The sequence below is a fragment of the Argiope bruennichi genome, chromosome 3, assembly GCF_947563725.1.
Source record: "Argiope bruennichi chromosome 3, qqArgBrue1.1, whole genome shotgun sequence".
In the NCBI taxonomy this organism is placed as follows: domain Eukaryota; kingdom Metazoa; phylum Arthropoda; class Arachnida; order Araneae; family Araneidae; genus Argiope; species Argiope bruennichi.
In genome coordinates, this window is record NC_079153.1 from 113,555,681 (window position 1) to 113,578,634 (window position 22,954).

Genomic DNA, 22,954 nt, shown 5'->3' on the forward strand with positions numbered 1-22,954 from the left:
CACTACGTGCAGCAGAACCTGCAGCTGCTAAGCTAACTTCAACACCACCTGCAGCGGCTAAGCTACGTCCAACACCACCTCCAGCTCCGATGCTACGTGCAGCTGCTACGCTAACTCCAACATCACCTGCAGCGGCTAAGCTACGTCCAACACCACCTCCAGCACCGATGCTACCTGCAGCAGCACCTGCAGCTGCTGCGCTACCTCCACCACTACCTGCAGCAGCACCTGCAGCTGCTGCGCTACCTCCAACACTACGTGCAGCAGCACCTGCAGCTGCTAAGCTAACATCAACACCACCTGCAGCGTCTAAGCTACGTCCAACACCACCTCCAGCTCCGATGCTACGTGCAGCTGCTACGCTAACTCCAACATCACCTGCAGCGGCTAAGCTACGTCCAACACCACCTCCAGCACCGATGCTACCTGCAGCAGCACCTGCAGCTGCTGCGCTACCTCCACCACTACCTGCAGCAGCACCTGCAGCTGCTGCGCTACCTCCAACACTACGTGCAGCAGCACCTGCAGCTGCTAAGCTAACATCAACACCACCTGCAGCGGCTAAGCTACGTCCAACACCACCTCCAGCTCCGATGCTACGTGCAGCTGCTACGCTAACATCAACACCACCTGCAGCGGCTAAGCTACGTCCAACACCACCTGCAGCTGCTGCGCTACCTCCAACACTACGTGCAGCAGCACCTGCAGCTGCTGCGCTACCTCCAACACTACGTGCAGCAGCACCTGCAGCTGCTGCGCTAACATCAACACCACCTGCTGCGGCTAAGCTACGTCCAACACCACCTCCAGCTCCGATGCTACGTGAAGCTGCTACGCTAACTCCAACATCACCTGCAGCGGCTAAGCTACGTCCAACACCACCTCCAGCACCGATGCTACCGGCAGCAGCACCTGCAGCTGCTGCGCTACCTCCACCACTACGTGCAGCAGCACCTGCAGCTGCTGCGCTACCTCCACCACTACGTGCAGCAGCACCTGCAGCTGCTGCGCTACCTCCAACACTACGTGCAGCAGCACCTGCAGCTGCGGCGCTACCTCCAACACTACGTGCAGCAGCACCTGCAGCTGCTAAGCTAACATCAACACCACCTGCTGCGGCTAAGCTACGTCCAACACCACCTCCAGCTCCGATGCTACGTGAAGCTGCTACGCTAACTCCAACACCACCTGCAGCGGCTAAGCTACGTCCAACACCACCTCCAGCACCGATGCTACCTGCAGCAGCACCTGCAGCTGCACCTGCAGCTGCTGCGCTACCTCCACCATTACCTGCAGCAGCACCTGCAGCTGCTGCGCTACCTCCAACACTACGTGCAGCAGCACCTGCAGCTGCTAAGCTAACATCAACACCACCTGCAGCGGCTAAGCTACGTCCAACACCACCTCCAGCTCCGATGCTACGTGCAGCTGCTACGCTAACTCCAACATTACCTGCAGCGGCTAAGCTACGTCCAACACCACCTCCAGCACCGATGCTACCTGCAGCAGCACCTGCAGCTGCTGCGCTACCTCCACCACTACGTGCAGCAGCACCTGCAGCTGCTAAGCTACCTCCAACACTACGTGCAGCAGCACCTGCAGCTGCTAAGCTACCTTCAACACCACCTGCAGCGGCTAAGCTACGTCCAACACCACCTCCAGCTCCGAGGCTACGTGAAGCTGCTACGCTAACTCCAACACCACCTGCAGCTCTGCGGCTACCTGCAGCAGCACCTGCAGCTGCAGTTGCCGAGCCATATTTACCTCCTGACGCGGAAGCTACTCCAGCTCCGGTTGCTGAGCCATATCCATCTCCGGAGGCAGAACTTGCTCCAGCTGCAGTTGCCGAGCCATATTTACCTCCTGACGCGGAAGCCACTCCAGCTCCAGTTGCTGAGCCATATCCACCTCCTGACGAGGAACTTACACCAACTGCAGTGTCTGAGCCACGTCTTGACGCGGAACGTACTCCAAAAGCAGTTGCTGAGCCCCCTCTATTACCTGCTGCGATGTCTGTTCCAACTCCAGTTTCTGATCCTCCACGTGGCCGACCTAAAGTTGCTTCTGCTTCCCCTGAACTTGGGATTCTGGGTGTCGATTTCAGATAACCTGACAGAGGACCATAAGGCGTAAATGTTGTTATCCCGTTTGAAATCGCCACTACTTCAGGAAAAGATACGTAACCTCGAGGTGTAGCTGCACTCTCTGATGTTGCACGTATACTGCTCGATCCTCCTTCTGAATACGGACCTAACAAATATAAAAGTATATTGTTAAAAGTGGAACGATTTTTTAATTAAAATCAGAATTTAGTCTTCATAAAAGATAAAGTATTTCAGGAAGATCTAAAAATTTTAAAACAAATTAAAGTTTTTAAAACAGAAATTTTCATTATCAGTTGAGAAAATTTCGATTGTTTCATATTTCTCTTAAATTGGCAAAATTGTGATACATCTCGTTTATATATATATATATACTAAATTTTTCTATATATTTCTATCTATCTGTGAAAACAATAACAAATATTCTGATATCAAGTACAAAATATCATAACACGATAGTGTTCCAAGCTTGATCCATCTATTTTTGTATCATCTTCTGTCAGTAAAAATACACATAAAGATTTTTCTATTTATGAAGTTTCGTTATTATTTTCTTTTTTAATGAAGATAAGAACTTTGTAGCAAAATATGCTTTCATTGCATTATTATTTTAAGGTTATTTGGTTAAATATTTCATTACTAGAATCAATATTTCTTACGTTAAGTGAATAAAAATGAAATGTATCTCAAAATAAACGTGGCTAATCTGACCAGGCGGGATACAAATAAGAATATATTAAATTTCGGGAAGTTGAGTACTAATATCCACAATTCAAATATGGGCAAATAGTAATCCAAAGGCAGCATATCTATATGAGCATTAATAAAAATTCTTTAGACTAGTCAGGACATGATTTTGTATTACCCCTTATTAAAATCAAATTCCTAGCATTAAACACCTGGCGGAAGAAAGCAGTATATTCTTTTGTAGGTGGTTGGTACAAGATATATCTGGAAATGAAAATGGTTCAACAAAATTTGGCAGTCGAACCAATTTCAGAACGAGATTAAAAATTGTTTGGAGGTTAGTTTTTTTAATATGTTGAAATAGGAACGTTAATTCAATAACGTGACCACATGATTTCTGATCAATCGTGCTTTGAATTTTTTTATGGTTTTCCCTCAAAAGATAAATTCTAGGCAAAATTTACTGCCTAGAATTTTAATTTTAAATTTGCTGCTATGAAAATGCAGCAATATCTCTAGGCAATATGTCTTTCAATAAATTTTTCTAGTCCCCTAATTGTTCTTTTAGAAATTTGCATTATAGAAAATCCATATTGCATATCCATTCTTTTCAGTAATTACTATAATTATATCAAATTAAATTTATTTTTTAACTTCTAAGCTATTTTACATTAATTACTAAATAATAATGGCTCATTTTTGGTACTTTACACCAGCGATTCTCAACCTATGGGGCGCGCCCCCCTAGGGGGCGTGAGCACACTAGAGGGGGGCGCGAGAATATCCAAGAGAAAATATTATTTAAAAATATTGATTAACTGACTGAAAGGAAAGCACACATACACATAGAAAACAAAATACATTTCGACATATTTAATAACTTATTAAAGTAAAACAACTTACTAAATCAAAACTTACTTAATCAAAGCATACTAAATTAAAACAAATTTAATAATTATTAGGGACTTCCTGGGGGCTGTCTTGCAGAGCAACGTTTTTCGAAGGAAGGCTTAATATTAGAAATAACCACTCTTAGTTCTGCCGAGATCTATATTTTGTCTTCAAAGTAACCACAGCAGAAAATCCAGTTTCTCAAAGGTAGGATGTTGAAAATGCTAATAGAATGCGAAATGCCCTTGTTTTTAGCGCAATTAAAATCATCCTCTATTCCTGCTCAAAATTCAAATAGTGATTTATTACTAAATTGTCTTTTAGTTTCACCACTTGTCGTGAGGTCTATGAATTTTCTTCCTCATCAGTTGAGAGCCCTTCAGGAGTCTTATGAAATGGACCCCTAACTCACTCGTAACTTGCTATCAGTTCTTCGTCAGCAAGAAAATACTTTTTAAAATTCTTTGCCAGCATGGCTAAATGATTTTCAGTGGTTACAAAAAAACTTTTACATGTTCTTCTTCAGCCTTGTAAGTTTTAGTACAATCATCCACATTTGCAAACATTGTTAGATTTCTTTGCTTTAAATTTCTGCTCCACAATTGCAATTTTCCACAAAAAGCATTAACTTTATCACTCGTATCCAACATATGTGTATTTGCTCCTCGGAGATGAAGATTCAAGTTACTTAATTTCTCGAATATGTCGACCAAGTAGCTCAATTTCATCACAAATAAACCATTGTGAAAATTCTTGGCTTCCGGTATGTTTTCTTCTTCTTCTAGGAAAATGGCGATTTTTTCTCTTAATTCATAAACACGTTGCAAAAATTTCCCACGTGATAACCATCTTGCCTCGCAATAAAATAGTAAAGCTGAATGTACTGAACCCATGTCTTTACAAAGTGCGGAAACGATTCTCGATTTCAGGGGGTCTCATTTTTATATAATTTACTACGGTTACACCCGTAGTTGACACAATGTTCAGACTAGGACTCATTTCTTTCGAAGTCAAAGCTTCTCTGTGGATCATGCAATGTGCCCAGACGCACTGAGGCGGTTTTTGTTTTACAAGTGCTTGTATACCTTGGAATCTTCCGGACATTGAACGAGAACCATCGGTGCATATTCCGACGTAATTTTTCCATTATATGTTTGCCTAGTTCATAAAATCATTTAAAATAGCAAATAATGCGAGGGCCGTTATTTTGAGTTCTATTGGTTTGCAGAAAAGTAATTCTTCTACTACTGTCATATTATCACAAAATCGAACATAGGCAATTAAATGAACATCTTTATTTCTATCTGTTGCTTCATCAAGCTGTATTGAAAACAATTTGTCACGCAACTTCGAAAAAAGCTGACACTGTACATCTTCAGCTATATCACCAATTCGACAAACAACAGTATCATTTGAAACAGGTGCAGACTGCAGTTGTTTTGAAAAATTATCTCCAAACATAGTTTCTACAATCTCAATTGCTACTGGGAAAATAAGTTCTTCACCAATGGTGTGAGGTTTTATATATCTGACTATTTTATATGAAACTTTGTAAGATTCAATTAAAGTGTTTTTTATTCACAGATAAAATTTCTTTAAAAAATGATTTTTGCTCTTTATATGATTTTAATTTTAATTCGAAGAATTCTCTGGGTTTGTTGACGTACTCACTATGAGGCGTTTCCAAATGTCGTTTATTAGGTTTCATGCTGCCTACGGCCAACAGTTTTGAGCAAATGATACACAGGGACCTTTCTTCATTTACTTCAGTGCTGGTAAACCCAAAATGTAAGCATTATTCAGAATATTTTCTTGATTTTATTTTCGGAACCACGCTCATCTGTGTACTTGTTGATGCTTGACTGTCGTCTAATGCTCGCTTACTTCCGCTTAAAAATTTATCCATGAGTCTGCATAAATCTGCTGCCATAAATATTTAATATGGTGAATTGCAATTAACATGAAAACATATATAACATACACATTCACGATATATTCGATAGCGATAGAAGGATCGACTCGAATGAGACTGGCTGGAATTGAAACTTGCGTTATCAAACATTTTCCTTCTTCCTATGAGGAAACATCTGCGCATGCTCGAGACGGCATCGGTCGTGTGGATTCTCTTCCACAAACATTACTTTTTTTTTCTCTTTTTGTTTAGCCATGCTTCTGTTTTATTTCTTTTATTATTCGAAAAAATGTATTCCCAGTTTCTAAATTTAACTCACCCCGTCTAGGTTAACTTTCATTAAAGAATTTTTCTACTTTCATATTCTTTTAACGTTAATCTCCCTATTTGGCTTTCATTTCAAATATAGCATTTAAATTTTCCCCGCTTTCATTCGCTTCCTCTATTCACTGCTCCCTTTGAAAATGCCAGATTTATCGCCAATGTTGGCTTGCTTTTACTCTTTTATTGGCAGTTAGTAAAAAATATTGTAAAAACAGAATACTCAATATACATTATTGTTGTATACTTTTTATTGTAAGCGGGGGGAGGGGAGGGGGTGAGATGAAAATTATGAGTGAAAACTGGGTCACGAATACTGAAAGGTTGAGAAACGCTGCTTTACACATCTGATTTCAAAGTTGTTGTTTTTTTCAATCATATTGTACAGAAAGAGATAAGTAGTTAACTGCCACCAAATTCTAAAAAGGATAAATCGTCTTGTCGTTTGTACTTTCGTATATATGAAAATGCAATGATTTAAATAAACGAAATTTAGAGCGTGATCTTGTGATTACAATTGCAGTTCTTTTCCAAATTTTGGTTTCAATCAGTCAGCATAAAGAAATCCAAAATACATATTCGGTTTTTTAGGTATTGTGTATTAATCGCAGAATAGCGATTAATCGACAAAGAGGATTTGCTAATTGGCTTTTCCAAAACTATTGTTCACCTGTGGCATGTTATTAAACCACAAGTATAGGTTTTCTTTTATAAAGCATATAATTCTCAAGTGGGAGGGGTCATGAAATTTAAAAAAAAAATTAAACATCTGTGGCATTCACGCTTTTGCCCGAGGTGAAAAATTGTCGATCAAGGATAGAGGGTATACCACCTTATTTTCGGGATTACATCTCACTCTAGTTTACAAATAAAATTATTTATTTTTAATTCGTGTTATAAAAAACACTAATAACCTACAAAATAATAATTTTTTTTCTGAAGTTTCTATTTTACCTCTAATTCAATAATAACTAAATCTGACCAGAAATAAGTCTCCAAGATCCCACAAAGTATTTACCAATAAAGAATAAATAGAAACTTTCATTCAGATTCAATAAATAGCGACTAACTACATAAATAAAATAAATAATTCATACCTATAGAGTAATATGGATCAAAATGGCGATAGTTGCCGATGCAAATTCCTGAACGGCATCTCTATAAGAGCAATATGAATTGAATTGTTTTAAACATTGTATCAGAATAACAAGAATTATTTTTATGTCATATAAGTAAGTACATAATTAAAATATTTTCAATAAAAATATGAAACAAATTTTCAAAAGATGCATGTCTTTTAGAAATTCAAATATTATTAAAGGTTTACGTTTATTGCGATTATATACAGGTTATAAACAGGGTGTAAGCGCTGTGTTTGTTTTATTATTACAAATCTGTTATATTGTTTTCCTATTCTATTAGTATCATAGAAGGGAAGAATAGCATACAGATTTTTTAAAATGGATGTCAGATAAGAGGTTCCCTGTCTTGTTGACAAAAATGAAAAGTCTAGAAAATAAAAGCTTTGTAAAGAATCCACATCCTGACATAGAGATTGTATTAACACGAGAAAAACTAAAGTAATTCAATCAAATTGAATCTCTCTTTCAAATATTAATCACAGAGCGATCTCTCTAGCTGCTTATTTGTTGTTGTTTAATAAAGATATGAATTTTGCATGTGTGTTATTGATTTCTGTAAATGTTGCCTATTTGAACTCATTAACTGAGTTCCTTTGAGTTTATTTGATTTATCGCCATACAACTTTCATAATATTAATGATGTTGAAGTATTTGAAAAATTGCCCCCTTGCTATTTACAAAAAGATTATCTACATTTACCAACAAGTGATAAGGTAAACTTTTAGCGTGCTCATTCATGGATGTCATTTCTGATTTAGATATCCAACATGAATGATGAAAAAACTACTCAAAATAATGTACAATTTTTTTTTTATTTTCATTTATATATCTTTCTCTATTATTTTTATTTACGTTTATTATTTTTATTTATTTGATCTGATATAGTTAGAATATTAATTTTTTTTCCTTTTTTTTTGGTGTAATATTAGTGAAATCTGTGTTGCATTGTTATTACTATCATTATTTTCTACTAGCCACTTTTAGAGACCAGTTGATTTCCCGAAATTAATTGATTTCTAAAAATTTCAATTAAGCATTTTGAGTAATTTGGTCTTAACGGCTCTCTAAGTGAAATATTTTTAAATTATAAATTTTGTTAAACAAATACAATTTTAGAAGCCTTAAACAGTTTTATTCATTCTGATTTGTGCCTGTATTTTTAAGCATTCAATAATATTACATGCATCACCATTTGAAAATCGGCGCATTTTAATATTGGGCCTAAGTGAAGATTAGTGTGCACCAGCTGTTTGTCGCCAAAATTGCAACCCATCGGATCCATCTTATAGCAATCGTACTGCTGTTTTGTTTACTACTTTTTGCAATGGTTGAGTTGTACATAAACTACAATTACATTATGACAAATGTTAAATTAAAAATATTAAAAAAATATCGAATATAGATTTTAATTTTGTTCTTTATTATAATTAAAAGTTTATTAAATAAAGAAAGTTAAGCTTATAATTAAAAGTTATTTTCTTCTTTCTTTTTTTTAATGTGAATACAAACAGAAAATATTTATTCTTTTGCAATTTTTAATTGTTAGTATGCGCTTTAAAAAAATAGTGGTGAGAGTGGTTTGATATCGAACCGGCAGAATGGATGAAGGGTGAGTGGAATATATTTTTTTACGAGTTGATGAAGTTGGGAAAAGTATGTTTGTTTGAAATTTTGTATGGAAAATGTTCCGATTGCTTATTTCTCCGTTTTTTCTTTTCTTTCGGTTATGTACTGTTTCTGTTATCCACGCAGTCTTTATGTTCAATGTGCTAGCGAAGCTACTAGGTTCCCGCTACCGCTGCTAGCGAAGCCATAGGATGTTTTTTTTAAGTTAAAAAATTCTGCCCGGTGCCTTCGGCATCTGTAGAAGGCACCGGGCAGTATGGAAAAAAAAATACTTATCAGTAAAAAGTTCTAATTAGATGGCGGGAAATAGTAACCGTAACTGTTCCGCGGAAGTATTTGTTTATTTTGTCCGCCATCTTTATTGGCGACTTGGCATTGTTGGCGCAGCTGGGTGCACACTAAAATTCACTTTTACCAAACTATTTTAAGACTTCATGAATCATATAAGTTATTTTAATATATATCCGTTTCAAATCAATATGAAATCATATACTGAGATCTAAGTCACGGTTGCATGTAGTAGTGAATTCAACACACCGAAAATAAAATTTATGCAATTATTATGCAAGTATGAAGCTCTGCATATAACATTTTCCAATTACTATTAGAAATACTTGAGAAAAACTTCTCAAGATTATTCTTAAGTCCCCCCCCCTTATAATTTTTTAAGGGGGGACTTAAGAATCCCCTCTTTTTCTTAATGCCTAAAAATATTGATTTTTTTTTGTGACTTAATTCCAGATAATGCAACCGAGAACAAAGAATTAGTTTTAAATTATTTAAGATGGCGAGAGAAAAAAAATTGAGAAGAAATGGTCATAATGTTTACTTTGGGTCATGTAACCGCTAATAGGAAAGCAAATATTTTTCCAGCGTCTGGTTTTGTTGTTTAAGGGTTTAACTGACTGTGTGGCAACCAGTCAGTCTCATTTGAACACATCAACAACTGATGGCATATACGCACCCTTGGAATTGGAATATCTATTGGAATCTATTGGAACTTTATTATCTTTGTTGGAGAACAATGAGGAAATTACAGATAATGGAAATTTTCTGTTCGTATAAGAAAAATTATGCGGATTTTTTTATGTTATAATAATTTTTCCCATACTAAAATTCATAATTATTCTTTAACTCATGATTGGACGGAAATTTCAGTTGCCGTTGTTGCCATTTCGTCTCAAATTATACTGAGAACTTGCTAAAATATATAATAGTTTGTACAAAAAACTAACAAATAATTTTTTATAAAATTCAGAAATGACATATAAAGAAAAGTATAAATAGCTAGTTAATTACATACAAAGATAACATATTAACTCATTTAGTATTTATACTAGTTCCTGGATATTTATTTTAAATAGATGTTCTTTTCTCAACAAATGTTTCTTATAATTTAAATTGAATATATTGAATCTGATTTTTCTGATTTCCCCCATAACATACAAGTATTACAAATATATATCATAAAAAAATATTTCTAAGTAATTAAAATTATAAAATTTTACCGCTTTATTTTTAAAATTTTAACTATAAAATTTAATGTCTTTTGGCAATGATACATTTCACTTTTTCAGTTTATTTATATTGTAAAACAATTTCAGATTTTTATTTTAAATAGATAACTTGTTTTTGCTCGAAAATTTTTTAAATGCCAAAAATATACAAATGTTGCTATATGGAAAATACCTAAACATTTTTTAATATACAATAGAAGAGAAAATATTTTCAAATTCAAATATTTTCCGTCCAAGTAGGACATCTTGTGTACTGAATTTACACAAAATTAGTTTTTTTTCTATTTAATTTGTTTGAATAAAATTAAAAAAGTAATATATTTGAAATTATTGCAAGGCTTATATATTATCAAGACTTCTGTGACTAACGTGAGAAAGTGAAAATATAAGAAAAGTACCCGTATGTTTCCATGCAATCTTTATACATCGAACGATATTTAAAAGTACCGTTTAAAACACACTGATATCTTTGTAATAGGACATTTTTTTAGTATATTCAAAAGATGAAAAACAACATAACTTCGACAGCAAGTAATATATATTAGCTAAAGGCATAAATTAAAAATCGTAAATTTCTAATTAAATTAAGTAAGCTATTTTAATTTATTAAAAGAAAATTTTTCCATCTTTCCTGGTTATTCTGCGCCAAACTTGGTAATAAAATTTAAAAAATGGGGTTAAATAATTTGGTAGTTAAAGGGTTTCGGGTTTTATTTAATAGTTTAAAATCTCTTCCATCTCTATAGTCAGCATTATTTAGATATCAGCTACTGTGTAATGTTAACTATTAGTTGCAAGAGCTGAATTATTTTGTTCGCTTTCATTCACTGCAAATGAATTAAATTTTAAATTGCTAATAATTTTAAATAAATATTTATAGCTGTAAAATTGATGGTCTTGGAGAGATTTTCGAAGTAGTTCAGACACACACTGATAAATGACAATTTAATTAATCCATAAAGTATGATGAGAGTATTTTCAAACTTTAGAATCATTAAAATCTCATAAAGGAAACCAAGAAATGTTTGGCGTTTAATTTAAATTTGAAAGGACCTTTTCAGTAATGTGTTAGACATCTATTACTTTGATACTGTATTAATTATTAATGCTTTATTCAGCCCTGTCGTCTTCAAACATTTTACACTACCTTTAAGAATTGATGTATATTGTTTCGTATTTTTTCATTTTATAGATATTATGCATATATTGAAAAACAATTACATTGTTAATTGAAATTAAAGTTATTTGAGAACAAATTAAAAAGCTAAATATTTCCAATGTCCATTAAAATTTAATTTTGAAATATTTTCCGCGTAAATCGTTTCGTATTTTTTTAAATAAACAAAGCAAGAAATAGCAGATAAATAATTATATTCATATAATCTAATGAACTGAGAAATAAAAGCATATTTTAGGCATCAAAAGTATAATTTTGATTATTAAGGCGTGGCAAAATTATAGACAGATTTTTTCACAGAAAATGTCCTCATATTATTCATTACTTTTAATTTTTTCAGAATTTTTTTTAATTTTTAATGACTATTTTATATTTAAATTAAACTATATCGGTTAGTTATTATTTTTCTAAATTTTTAATTTTTTGAGAATTATATTTAAACTAAACAATAATTGAAATTAAATTAGACGACTCTAAAGGCATCTTAGTAATATAATTCTAAACAGTAATTAGATTTTTAAGGCATTGTGTGAATCATTCCTTTTGTAAAGAAATTAAAATCATTAGAATTTTCCAATGAAACTTCGCTCCATTAACAAGGCTATTTTCAAAGGCAGTAAGAAATTGCCCAAGATCGAGAAGTCTGACAGAAATGCTGGAAGGATGATAACACGATAAAAAACAAAGAATGTATCCGTGGAACAAACACTAACAGGAAAGCTGATCTATGACAGCAATGAACCGAAAAGCAGCAAAATATATGAGTTCAGGAAGAAGCAATCAGAAAGACTGATAGAAAATCTTGTACCGTGAACTTAAGACAATAGAGAATGACAGCTTATCGTTTTAATTCCAATTGTACCTATAAATGTGAAAGTGTATGTGCAGAATCAATGTCAAATATTTGTCAGTTCGAGATGCAAAAAGTGTGAATTAGAAGGATATATAACCTAATAACTGTAAACCTAAGAAGGATATATAACCTAATAACTGTTTCGGTAACTGTAAAATGAAATTCGTTTTTGAAAAGTCTATTTATGAAATTTAAAAGAAAAAAAGGATTGAAATGCCTATTTTTTAAAAAAAAGGTAGTTCATAGTATATAAAAATGCGATGTTGAAATTTTCATTTCTTTTTACCTCCTTTATTACTAATGGTGAAAACTTTCATTTCTTTTTAATTTCTTTATGATTGAAGTGAAAACTAATTCATAAATTGGAAATTATTTCTCCATCATAATAATAATTTTTTGATGAGCACAATTATTTAAAAATTTTGAGCTCAAAAGAGCTGCATTAAAATCTATACGTATGACACCTCGTGACGTAAAGCTCTCATCATTTGCATTCTGGTCTAGTCTTTTTTGTCCATGTAGCTCCTAACCTCTTTGATATTAGAAAAACAATAATTGAAAGAAGGGCAATTTCTATTCGTTATATTCCATATTTTCTTTATTATATTAATTATATTTTATATAAACATTCTGGCAACAGCCAGGAATTTTTATTATTATATTTCTTAACTGGGCTTAATAATATGTATTGAAGAAAAAGACACATTTTATCAATTTATCGTCCTTCTGCAATATCGAATCTAGCCATTTTTATAGTTTGTTTAAAGCTCCGAGAATCATTGAAATTGTAAATAATTAAGAGGCATTGAGTACCACGACAAAAAAAAAATGTTTCTTCAATAAAAGCTTTAAGAAACATAAACAAAGGCAGTGACTTACCCCAAGAATGTGTGTGTTACCAACGACACATTTGCATCCATTATGTATATCTTCTGAATAAACTCTACCACAACCACTCAGTGGAACACAGAGATAATTGCAAGGATTCCATGGATTCTATTTGAAAATAAAAAAGGGACATTCATTCTTTTCATCCCCAAATTTATCAGAAGTCACTTTATTCCATGTTCAAAAACAAAGAAATATTACTTTATATGACATTTTTATCTGAATTTTATCTATGATATTCAGATGCTTAGTTTGGTTTGGTTTGGTTTGATTTAATGAAGTTCATTGGCATAAGAATGAATAATTGCGTCAAACATGTGGTGAGAGTTAATCTTATTTTAAAAGTTTGTTTCTAAATTGCGTCCTTTTCAAGGACCTGTCAACCTACGAAATCTGCAAAAAGTAGTCGCATGGTAAAATACAATCTAAAAGTTATTTAAGAATCAATTCAAAAAGTAAAATCCAATCATTTTTAAAAAGATTAAATAAGATGGAGATGGGGAACTTTATAAAGAATGCCTTTTAATTTGATGTGGGGAGAATGAAAGCAGCGAATGTGTTGATAATTCTATTAAAATTTGAAGAACCATCATAGGACATTGACATACTGTACACTGGGGTGCAGGTTCCTTCAACGGCAAATGTTTATATGCGAATCGTGTATGGCCAATTCTTAATCTGTTAAGAATTGTGCCAAGTTTTCTACTAGACTACTATTGTGTCTAATTTTCTATTGATGTTTGAAGGAATAACAGTGATATTCATCTTCCCAAATACTGAATATATCCTTTCTCAGGGATCACAGAATGATGAATTCGTATCTTTCTTATTTGTGCAGTTTTAGAAAAGAAAAGCACAAAATAATTTCTTTTATTGTTAATATTAAAGACGGTATTCGTTTGGGTTTTGACTACGATATCCTGGTGGTAACTGACTGGTTGCAGGGGATGCAAGGATCGAATAAGAAATTTATTTTATCTCACATTTTTTATGTAAATATTCTCCCTATGATATTTAGGGTAATATCAATGATATTCATCATTCAAAAAACTGAATATATCCTTTCTCAAGGATCACAGAATGATGAATTCATATCTTTCATATTTGTTCAGTTTGAGCAAAGCAAGCACAAAACAGTTTATTTTATTATTGATATTAAAGGTGGTATTCGTTTGGGCTTAGACCACGGTATCCTGGTGGTAACTTACTGGTTGCAGGGGATGCCAGGATCGAATAAGAAAATTATTTTATCCCACATTTTTTATGTAAATATTCTCCCTATGATATTTAGGGTAATATCAATGATATTCATCATTCAAAAAACTGAATATATCCTTTCTCAAGAATCACAGAATGATGAATTCATATCTTTCATATTTGTTCAGTTTGAGCAAAGCAAGCACAAAACAGTTTATTTTATTATTGATATTAAAGGTGGTATTCGTTTGGGCTTAGACCACGGTATCCTGGTGGTAACTTACTGGTTGCAGGGGATGCCAGGATCGAATAAGAAAATTATTTTATCCCACATTTTTGTGTAAATATTCTTCCTATGATATTTAGGGTAATATCAATGATATTCATCATTCAAAAAACTGAATATATCCTTTCTCAAGGATCACAGAATGATGAATTCATATCTTTCATATTTGTTCAGTTTGAGCAAAGCAAGCACAAAACAGTTTATTTTATTATTGATATTAAAGGTGGTATTCGTTTGGGCTTAGACCACGGTATCCTGGTGCTAACTTACTGGTTGAAGGGGATGCCAGGATCGAATAAGAAAATTATTTTATCCCACATTTTTTATGTAAATATTCTTCCTATGATATTTAGGGTAATATCAATGATATTCATCATTCAAAAAACTGAATATATCCTTTCTCAAGAATCACAGAATGATGAATTCATATCTTTCATATTTGTTCAGTTTGAGCAAAGCAAGCACAAAACAGTTTATTTTATTATTGATATTAAAGGTGGTATTCGTTTGGGCTTAGACCACGGTATCCTGGTGGTAACTTACTGGTTGCAGGGGATGCCAGGATCGAATAAGAAAATTATTTTATCCCACATTTTTTATGTAAATATTCTTCCTATGATATTTAGGGTAATATCAATGATATTCATCATTCAAAAAACTGAATATATCCTTTCTCAAGAATCACAGAATGATGAATTCATATCTTTCATATTTGTTCAGTTTGAGCAAAGCAAGCACAAAACAGTTTATTTTATTATTGATATTAAAGGTGGTATTCGTTTGGGCTTAGACCACGGTATCCTGGTGGTAACTTACTGGTTGCAGGGGATGCCAGGATCGAATAAGAAAATTATTTTATCCCACATTTTTGTGTAAATATTCTTCCTATGATATTTAGGGTAATATCAATGATATTCATCATTCAAAAAACTGAATATATTCTTTCTCAAGAATCACAGAATGATGAATTCATATCTTTCATATTTGTTCAGTTTGAGCAAAGCAAGCACAAAACAGTTTATTTTATTATTGATATTAAAGGTGGTATTCGTTTGGGCTTAGACCACGGTATCCTGGTGGTAACTTACTGGTTGCAGGGGATGCCAGGATCGAATAAGAAAATTATTTTATCCCACATTTTTGTGTAAATATTCTTCCTATGATATTTAGGGTAATATCAATGATATTCATCATTCAAAAAACTGAATATATCCTTTCTCAAGGATCACAGAATGATGAATTCATATCTTTCATATTTTTTCAGTTTGAGCAAAGCAAGCACAAAACAGTTTATTTTATTATTGATATTAAAGGTGGTATTCGTTTGGGCTTAGACCACGGTATCCTGGTGGTAACTTACTGGTTGCAGGGGATGCCAGGATCGAATAAGAAAATTATTTTATCCCACATTTTTGTGTAAATATTCTTCCTATGATATTTAGGGTAATATCAATGATATTCATCATTCAAAAAACTGAATATATTCTTTCTCAAGAATCACAGAATGATGAATTCATATCTTTCATATTTGTTCAGTTTGAGCAAAGCAAGCACAAAACAGTTTATTTTATTATTGATATTAAAGGTGGTATTCGTTTGGGCTTAGACCACGGTATCCTGGTGGTAACTTACTGGTTGCAGGGGATGCCAGGATCGAATAAGAAAATTATTTTATCCCACATTTTTGTGTAAATATTCTTCCTATGATATTTAGGGTAATATCAATGATATTCATCATTCAAAAAACTGAATATATCCTTTCTCAAGGATCACAGAATGATGAATTCATATCTTTCATATTTTTTCAGTTTGAGCAAAGCAAGCACAAAACAGTTTATTTTATTATTGATATTAAAGGTGGTATTCGTTTGGGCTTAGACCACGGTATCCTGGTGGTAACTTACTGGTTGCAGGGGATGCCAGGATCGAATAAGAAAATTATTTTATCCCACATTTTTTATGTAAATATTCTCCCTATGATATTTAGGGTAATATCAATGATATTCATCATTCAAAAAACTGAATATATCCTTTCTCAAGAATCACAGAATGATGAATTCATATCTTTCATATTTGTTCAGTTTGAGCAAAGCAAGCACAAAACAGTTTATTTTATTATTGATATTAAAGGTGGTATTCGTTTGGGCTTAGACCACGGTATCCTGGTGGTAACTTACTGGTTGCAGGGGATGCCAGGATCGAATAAGAAAATTATTTTATCCCACATTTTTGTGTAAATATTCTTCCTATGATATTTAGGGTAATATCAATGATATTCATCATTCAAGAAACTGAATATATCCTTTCTCAAGGATCACAGAATGATGAATTCATATCTTTCATATTTGTTCAGTTTGAGCAAAGCAAGCACAAAACAGTTTATTTTATTATTGATATTAAAGGTGGTATTCGTTTGGGCTTAGACCACGGTATCCTGGTGGTAACTTACTGGTTGAAGGGGATGCCAGGATCGAATAAGAAAATTATTTTATCCCACATTTTTTATGTAAATATTCTTCCTATGATATTTAGGGTAATATCAATGATATTCATCATTCAAAAAACTGAATATATCCTTTCTCAAGAATCACAGAATGATGAATTCATATCTTTCATATTTGTTCAGTTTGAGCAAAGCAAGCACAAAACAGTTTATTTTATTATTGATATTAAAGGTGGTATTCGTTTGGGCTTAGACCACGGTATCCTGGTGGTAACTTACTGGTTGCAGGGGATGCCAGGATCGAATAAGAAAATTATTTTATCCCACATTTTTTATGTAAATATTCTTCCTATGATATTTAGGGTAATATCAATGATATTCATCATTCAAAAAACTGAATATATCCTTTCTCAAGAATCACAGAATGATGAATTCATATCTTTCATATTTGTTCAGTTTGAGCAAAGCAAGCACAAAACAGTTTATTTTATTATTGATATTAAAGGTGGTATTCGTTTGGGCTTAGACCACGGTATCCTGGTGGTAACTTACTGGTTGCAGGGGATGCCAGGATCGAATAAGAAAATTATTTTATCCCACATTTTTTATGTAAATATTCTTCCTATGATATTTAGGGTAATATCAATGATATTCATCATTCAAAAAACTGAATATATCCTTTCTCAAGAATCACAGAATGATGAATTCATATCTTTCATATTTGTTCAGTTTGAGCAAAGCAAGCACAAAACAGTTTATTTTATTATTGATTTTAAAGGTGGTATTCGTTTGGGCTTAGACCACGGTATCCTGGTGGTAACTTACTGGTTGCAGGGGATGCCAGGATCGAATAAGAAAATTATTTTATCCCACATTTTTTATGTAAATATTCTTCCTATGATATTTAGGGTAATATCAATGATATTCATCATTCAAAAAACTGAATATATCCTTTCTCAAGAATCACAGAATGATGAATTCATATCTTTCATATTTGTTCAGTTTGAGCAAAGCAAGCACAAAACAGTTTATTTTATTATTGATATTAAAGGTGGTATTCGTTTGGGCTTAGACCACGGTATCCTGGTGGTAACTTACTGGTTGCAGGGGATGCCAGGATCGAATAAGAAAATTATTTTATCCCTCATTTTTTATGTAAATATTCTTCCTATGATATTTAGGGTAATATCAATGATATTCATCATTCAAAAAACTGAATATATCCTTTCTCAAGAATCACAGAATGATGAATTCATATCTTTCATATTTGTTCAGTTTGAGCAAAGCAAGCACAAAACAGTTTATTTTATTATTGATATTAAAGGTGGTATTCGTTTGGGCTTAGACCACGGTATCCTGGTGGTAACTTACTGGTTGCAGGGGATGCCAGGATCGAATAAGAAAATTATTTTATCCCACATTTTTGTGTAAATATTCTTCCTATGATATTTAGGGTAATATCAATGATATTCATCATTCAAAAAACTGAATATATCCTTTCTCAAGAATCACAGAATGATGAATTCATATCTTTCATATTTGTTCAGTTTGAGCAAAGCAAGCACAAAACAGTTTATTTTATTATTGATATTAAAGGTGGTATTCGTTTGGGCTTAGACCACGGTATCCTGGTGGTAACTTACTGGTTGCAGGGGATGCCAGGATCGAATAAGAAAATTATTTTATCCCACATTTTTGTGTAAATATTCTTCCTATGATATTTAGGGTAATATCAATGATATTCATCATTCAAAAAACTGAATATATCCTTTCTCAAGGATCACAGAATGATGAATTCATATCTTTCATATTTGTTCAGTTTGAGCAAAGCAAGCACAAAACAGTTTATTTTATTATTGATATTAAAGGTGGTATTCGTTTGGGCTTAGACCACGGTATCCTGGTGGTAACTTACTGGTTGCAGGGGATGCCAGGATCGAATAAGAAAATTATTTTATCCCACATTTTTTATGTAAATATTCTTCCTATGATATTTAGGGTAATATCAATGATATTCATCATTCAAAAAACTGAATATATCCTTTCTCAAGAATCACAGAATGATGAATTCATATCTTTCATATTTGTTCAGTTTGAGCAAAGCAAGCACAAAACAGTTTATTTTATTATTGATTTTAAAGGTGGTATTCGTTTGGGCTTAGACCACGGTATCCTGGTGGTAACTTACTGGTTGCAGGGGATGCCAGGATCGAATAAGAAAATTATTTTATCCCACATTTTTTATGTAAATATTCTTCCTATGATATTTAGGGTAATATCAATGATATTCATCATTCAAAAAACTGAATATATCCTTTCTCAAGAATCACAGAATGATGAATTCATATCTTTCATATTTGTTCAGTTTGAGCAAAGCAAGCACAAAACAGTTTATTTTATTATTGATATTAAAGGTGGTATTCGTTTGGGCTTAGACCACGGTATCCTGGTGGTAACTTACTGGTTGCAGGGGATGCCAGGATCGAATAAGAAAATTATTTTATCCCACATTTTTTATGTAAATATTCTTCCTATGATATTTAGGGTGATATCAATGATATTCATCATTCAAAACACTGAATATATCCTTTCTCAAGGATCACAGAATGATGAATTCGTATCTTTCATATTTGTTCAGTTTGAACAAAGCAAGCACAAAACAGTTTATTTTATTATTGATATTAAAGGTGGTATTTGTTTGGACTTGAACTACGTATCCTGGTGGTAACTTATTGGTTGCAGGAGATGCCAAACTGAAAGATCATTGCATAAATGAATGTAGCGCTCATTAAATCCATTGTTTACAAATGTTCTCTCACTGATGTGTTACGAAACTCAAGAAAAGAAGAAAACTGTCAGTTCAGCTGTCGATCATATCATCTGACGAACTTTTGAATTTATTTGCATGAATTTTGAATTTGAAACGTGACATTCCAAATTAGTCCACGCTTTGTTTCGAAATAAGATTTTAAAAAATTATATTAACATTATTTGTTTTTTAAATAATTAAACGCATTATTTAAATTTGTTCTTTAATATAACGAACTACATGATTTCTTTTTCCTTCCGTACGTAAAACTTTGTTTATGTTATTATACAAATAAAATTTAAGAATTGCTGTTCTTCATATCATTTATAGTTCAAGTAGAAAGAAAAAGCAATGTAAAAATTGTAGGTTCATGAAATGCTAGATTCAAATACCTAAAAATATCAAAAGAAGTATTTGTTAAAATTAGTTCAATGGCTAGAAAACCAATATCATTGTCAATATAAATGCAGAAAATTATTGGAGAAAATTTTAGCTTTCGTTTAGTTAAGGAAAGAATATATTTAATATTTAGAAAGATAAGCACTAGATTAACAAGTATATCCCATTCTATGAGAGCTGTTTTACGTTTCTGACATACAGAAACCTATTTCTATTTTTGATCCAATATCAGTATTACTGTGACATCAATTTTATATTAGTACGGAAAAATAAAAATATGGGAAAAGTAAGATGTAATGCATGAAAAATGTGAATGACGCTCAATTTATCCATTTATTTTCGACATAAACGTATTTTTGAAATATGATCTATAATACATCAATAAAAACTTTAATAATAAAAAACATCTTCAAACATTATAATGCTTCTCATTGTTTCGAAAATTGTTTCATGTACCATTTTCATCGATACATACCAATCGAAAAAAAGTTAAATTATTACTTCATTGACATACATTATGACAAAGCATTTAAATTGCAATTATTTTTTTCTATAAAATCCTTAACTATACCTATTTGAAATATTATTAAATGTGACATTAAATCTGTCGAATCGAAATCTGTGGAGCTAATTTTGTTTCCTAAAAATCTAGAAAACGATAAATAACTTCCTGATTCCGAGAATAAAAATAATGATTTATGTTAATTTCTGATGGTATAAAATTTAGTAAGAATTTAAATGTATTACCTCCACTGATATGTAGTCCTTTCCATATATATTCTGGCATTCGTATGTACTATCAGTTAATACGCACTGTCCTTGGTAACACACCTGGAATTACACAATCTTTTCTTATTTCAAATTTAACATTTGTTAACTTTTTTAATGGCATTACATTGATTTGCAAGTATTAATTGCCATCTAGAACTCCAATATCCAGAAATGGAGCAGACGCTTTTTATTTGGTAAAAGAATTATAAAATTAAATTAAGCAATTTTATTACTAAATTTTATTGCATAATAATATAAAAAGCTTTTAATTTAAATTTAAAGATTTAATCATTTCCATACTTTACCAAATTTTTTTCGTATAAACATTGATGGATTTAATTGATAAACCAGTACATAAAAATAAAAAAGTATTTTTACCAAATTAGCTGTAGTTTAAATTTCACAAGTATCGTTTGCAAATAGCAAAGAATATTTAAACTAAACTTTTTTTCCGTTATAATTATTTCTCATGGGCTTTTCTTTCAAGCGTTCATTATGGAATGCTTGAAATTAGAAATTAAAATAAAAACATTGGCCATTAATTTTTTAATCAAACTTTTAGGATTATATTTTAAATTATAAATAAACGTGCTTTATAGCAATTTTAATGCAAAAATAAGATTAATGTTAATTGATGAGAGTTTTAAACATCAAACTGGTCAGATGTTTTCCCGAATTTAATGTGATTAACTCACATGCATAAACAAAAAATATTGTTATATTATTATATTCGAAATTTATAGGATGACAACGCGTGTAAAAATTTGATGGAATGCAATAAAAAAAATATGTTAGTTGTAAAATGATTTAAGATGACATATCTGTAAGTATATATAAATATTATATAAAATTATTCTTTTCATAAACGGCTATAAACTGAAATTCAATAAATCTACTTTTGAATAAACCTATAAATAGACTTGTTATTTGCGCTGGTTGTAAAATTAACTGAGGTAAGTGAAATTGATTATTTTTCCCTAAATGGATGCGTCTGTTTATTTGCAAAAATTTGCAAAACTTCGCATGATATTACAAAATAATTGAATACAAAATGTAGCAATTTATCTGTAAGCTATTACATGGAAAAACAACAATTTGCTGTTCCTCAATATGCATTCGGCGTTTCTTAGAGATTTTATGGCGTTGACAAAGAATATATATGCAAAAATTTTAGGTCTTTACAATTTTAAGGAATTTAATTTATGAATTCAAAAATTTATTTAATTTTCTGCTACAAAAGTCGATTTTTCTACTTGAAATGGAAAAATTCGTCACGGTAAATGGAGTTACGCTATATTTCCTACTGGCATCCATTTTCAACTGGACTGCTCAAGGGGATGAAGCGAAGGGGCCACTTCTTGAGTTTGGCGTTAAGGGTGGTCACTGTCCCCGGGTGTGACTCTCAGCTTATAGGTTCCAACTAGCACTATAGTAACAGCCGAGGTTGGAAATGTCTAGAGCCAGTGGCTGCCAACCCTTGTTGGGCTCCGTGATGGGTGGTGCCGTCGGGCCTAAACCGATTCCGATAAGTCAATTAACATTGCACGAACTGAGCTTACGAAATTTCTTCCAAAATTCTTAGTTATACGTGGTAAAGACGATAAATTTAAAAACATGGCGTGTTTTTTTTTATACAAAAGTAAATTCAAAGTATTGCTGGGAATGTCACATCTGTAAATAGATTAGATCTGGAGATTTTTTAATAGAGTCTGCGACGACGAAACAGTCAGAGCAACCTCTAGCGATAAAGAATTACGGTGATGCCCCAATAGAAGTATCTGGTCATAAAACTCTGAATTATACCAGATGTGTCATTCCTAGCATGGATCTTATTATGGTGAATCAAGAAGAATTTGTTTCTGAACTGCAGTTATTTAGGTTAACAAGTGCATGCCGTATAACATTAAAATAAGATGGTAAAATAATTCCAACC

General features: G+C 32.6%; 2 protein-coding genes across 2 annotated transcripts in view; one reads left to right on the forward strand and one right to left on the reverse strand.

Moving 5' to 3' along the window:
• Nucleotides 1-419: 419 nt before the first annotated feature.
• Nucleotides 420-2,241, forward strand: LOC129962941 (ice-structuring glycoprotein-like). The gene is made up of 2 exons (XM_056076944.1): nt 420-1,845; nt 1,942-2,241. Exons 1-2 carry the CDS (start codon nt 420-422, stop codon nt 2,106-2,108), a joined length of 1,593 nt encoding a protein of 530 aa, XP_055932919.1. The 3' UTR covers nt 2,109-2,241.
• Nucleotides 2,242-6,978: 4,737 nt separating this feature from the next.
• LOC129962942 (uncharacterized) overlaps nt 6,979-22,954 on the reverse strand; it is a 29,477-nt gene continuing 13,501 nt past the window's right edge. Inside the window, exons 4-6 of the mRNA XM_056076945.1 lie at nt 20,998-21,081; nt 13,108-13,224; nt 6,979-7,071 (exon numbers count right to left, since the gene is read on the reverse strand). Of these exons, the coding sequence (XP_055932920.1) occupies nt 6,979-7,071; nt 13,108-13,224; nt 20,998-21,081 (294 nt within the window). The remainder of the gene's footprint in view (nt 7,072-13,107; nt 13,225-20,997; nt 21,082-22,954) is intronic.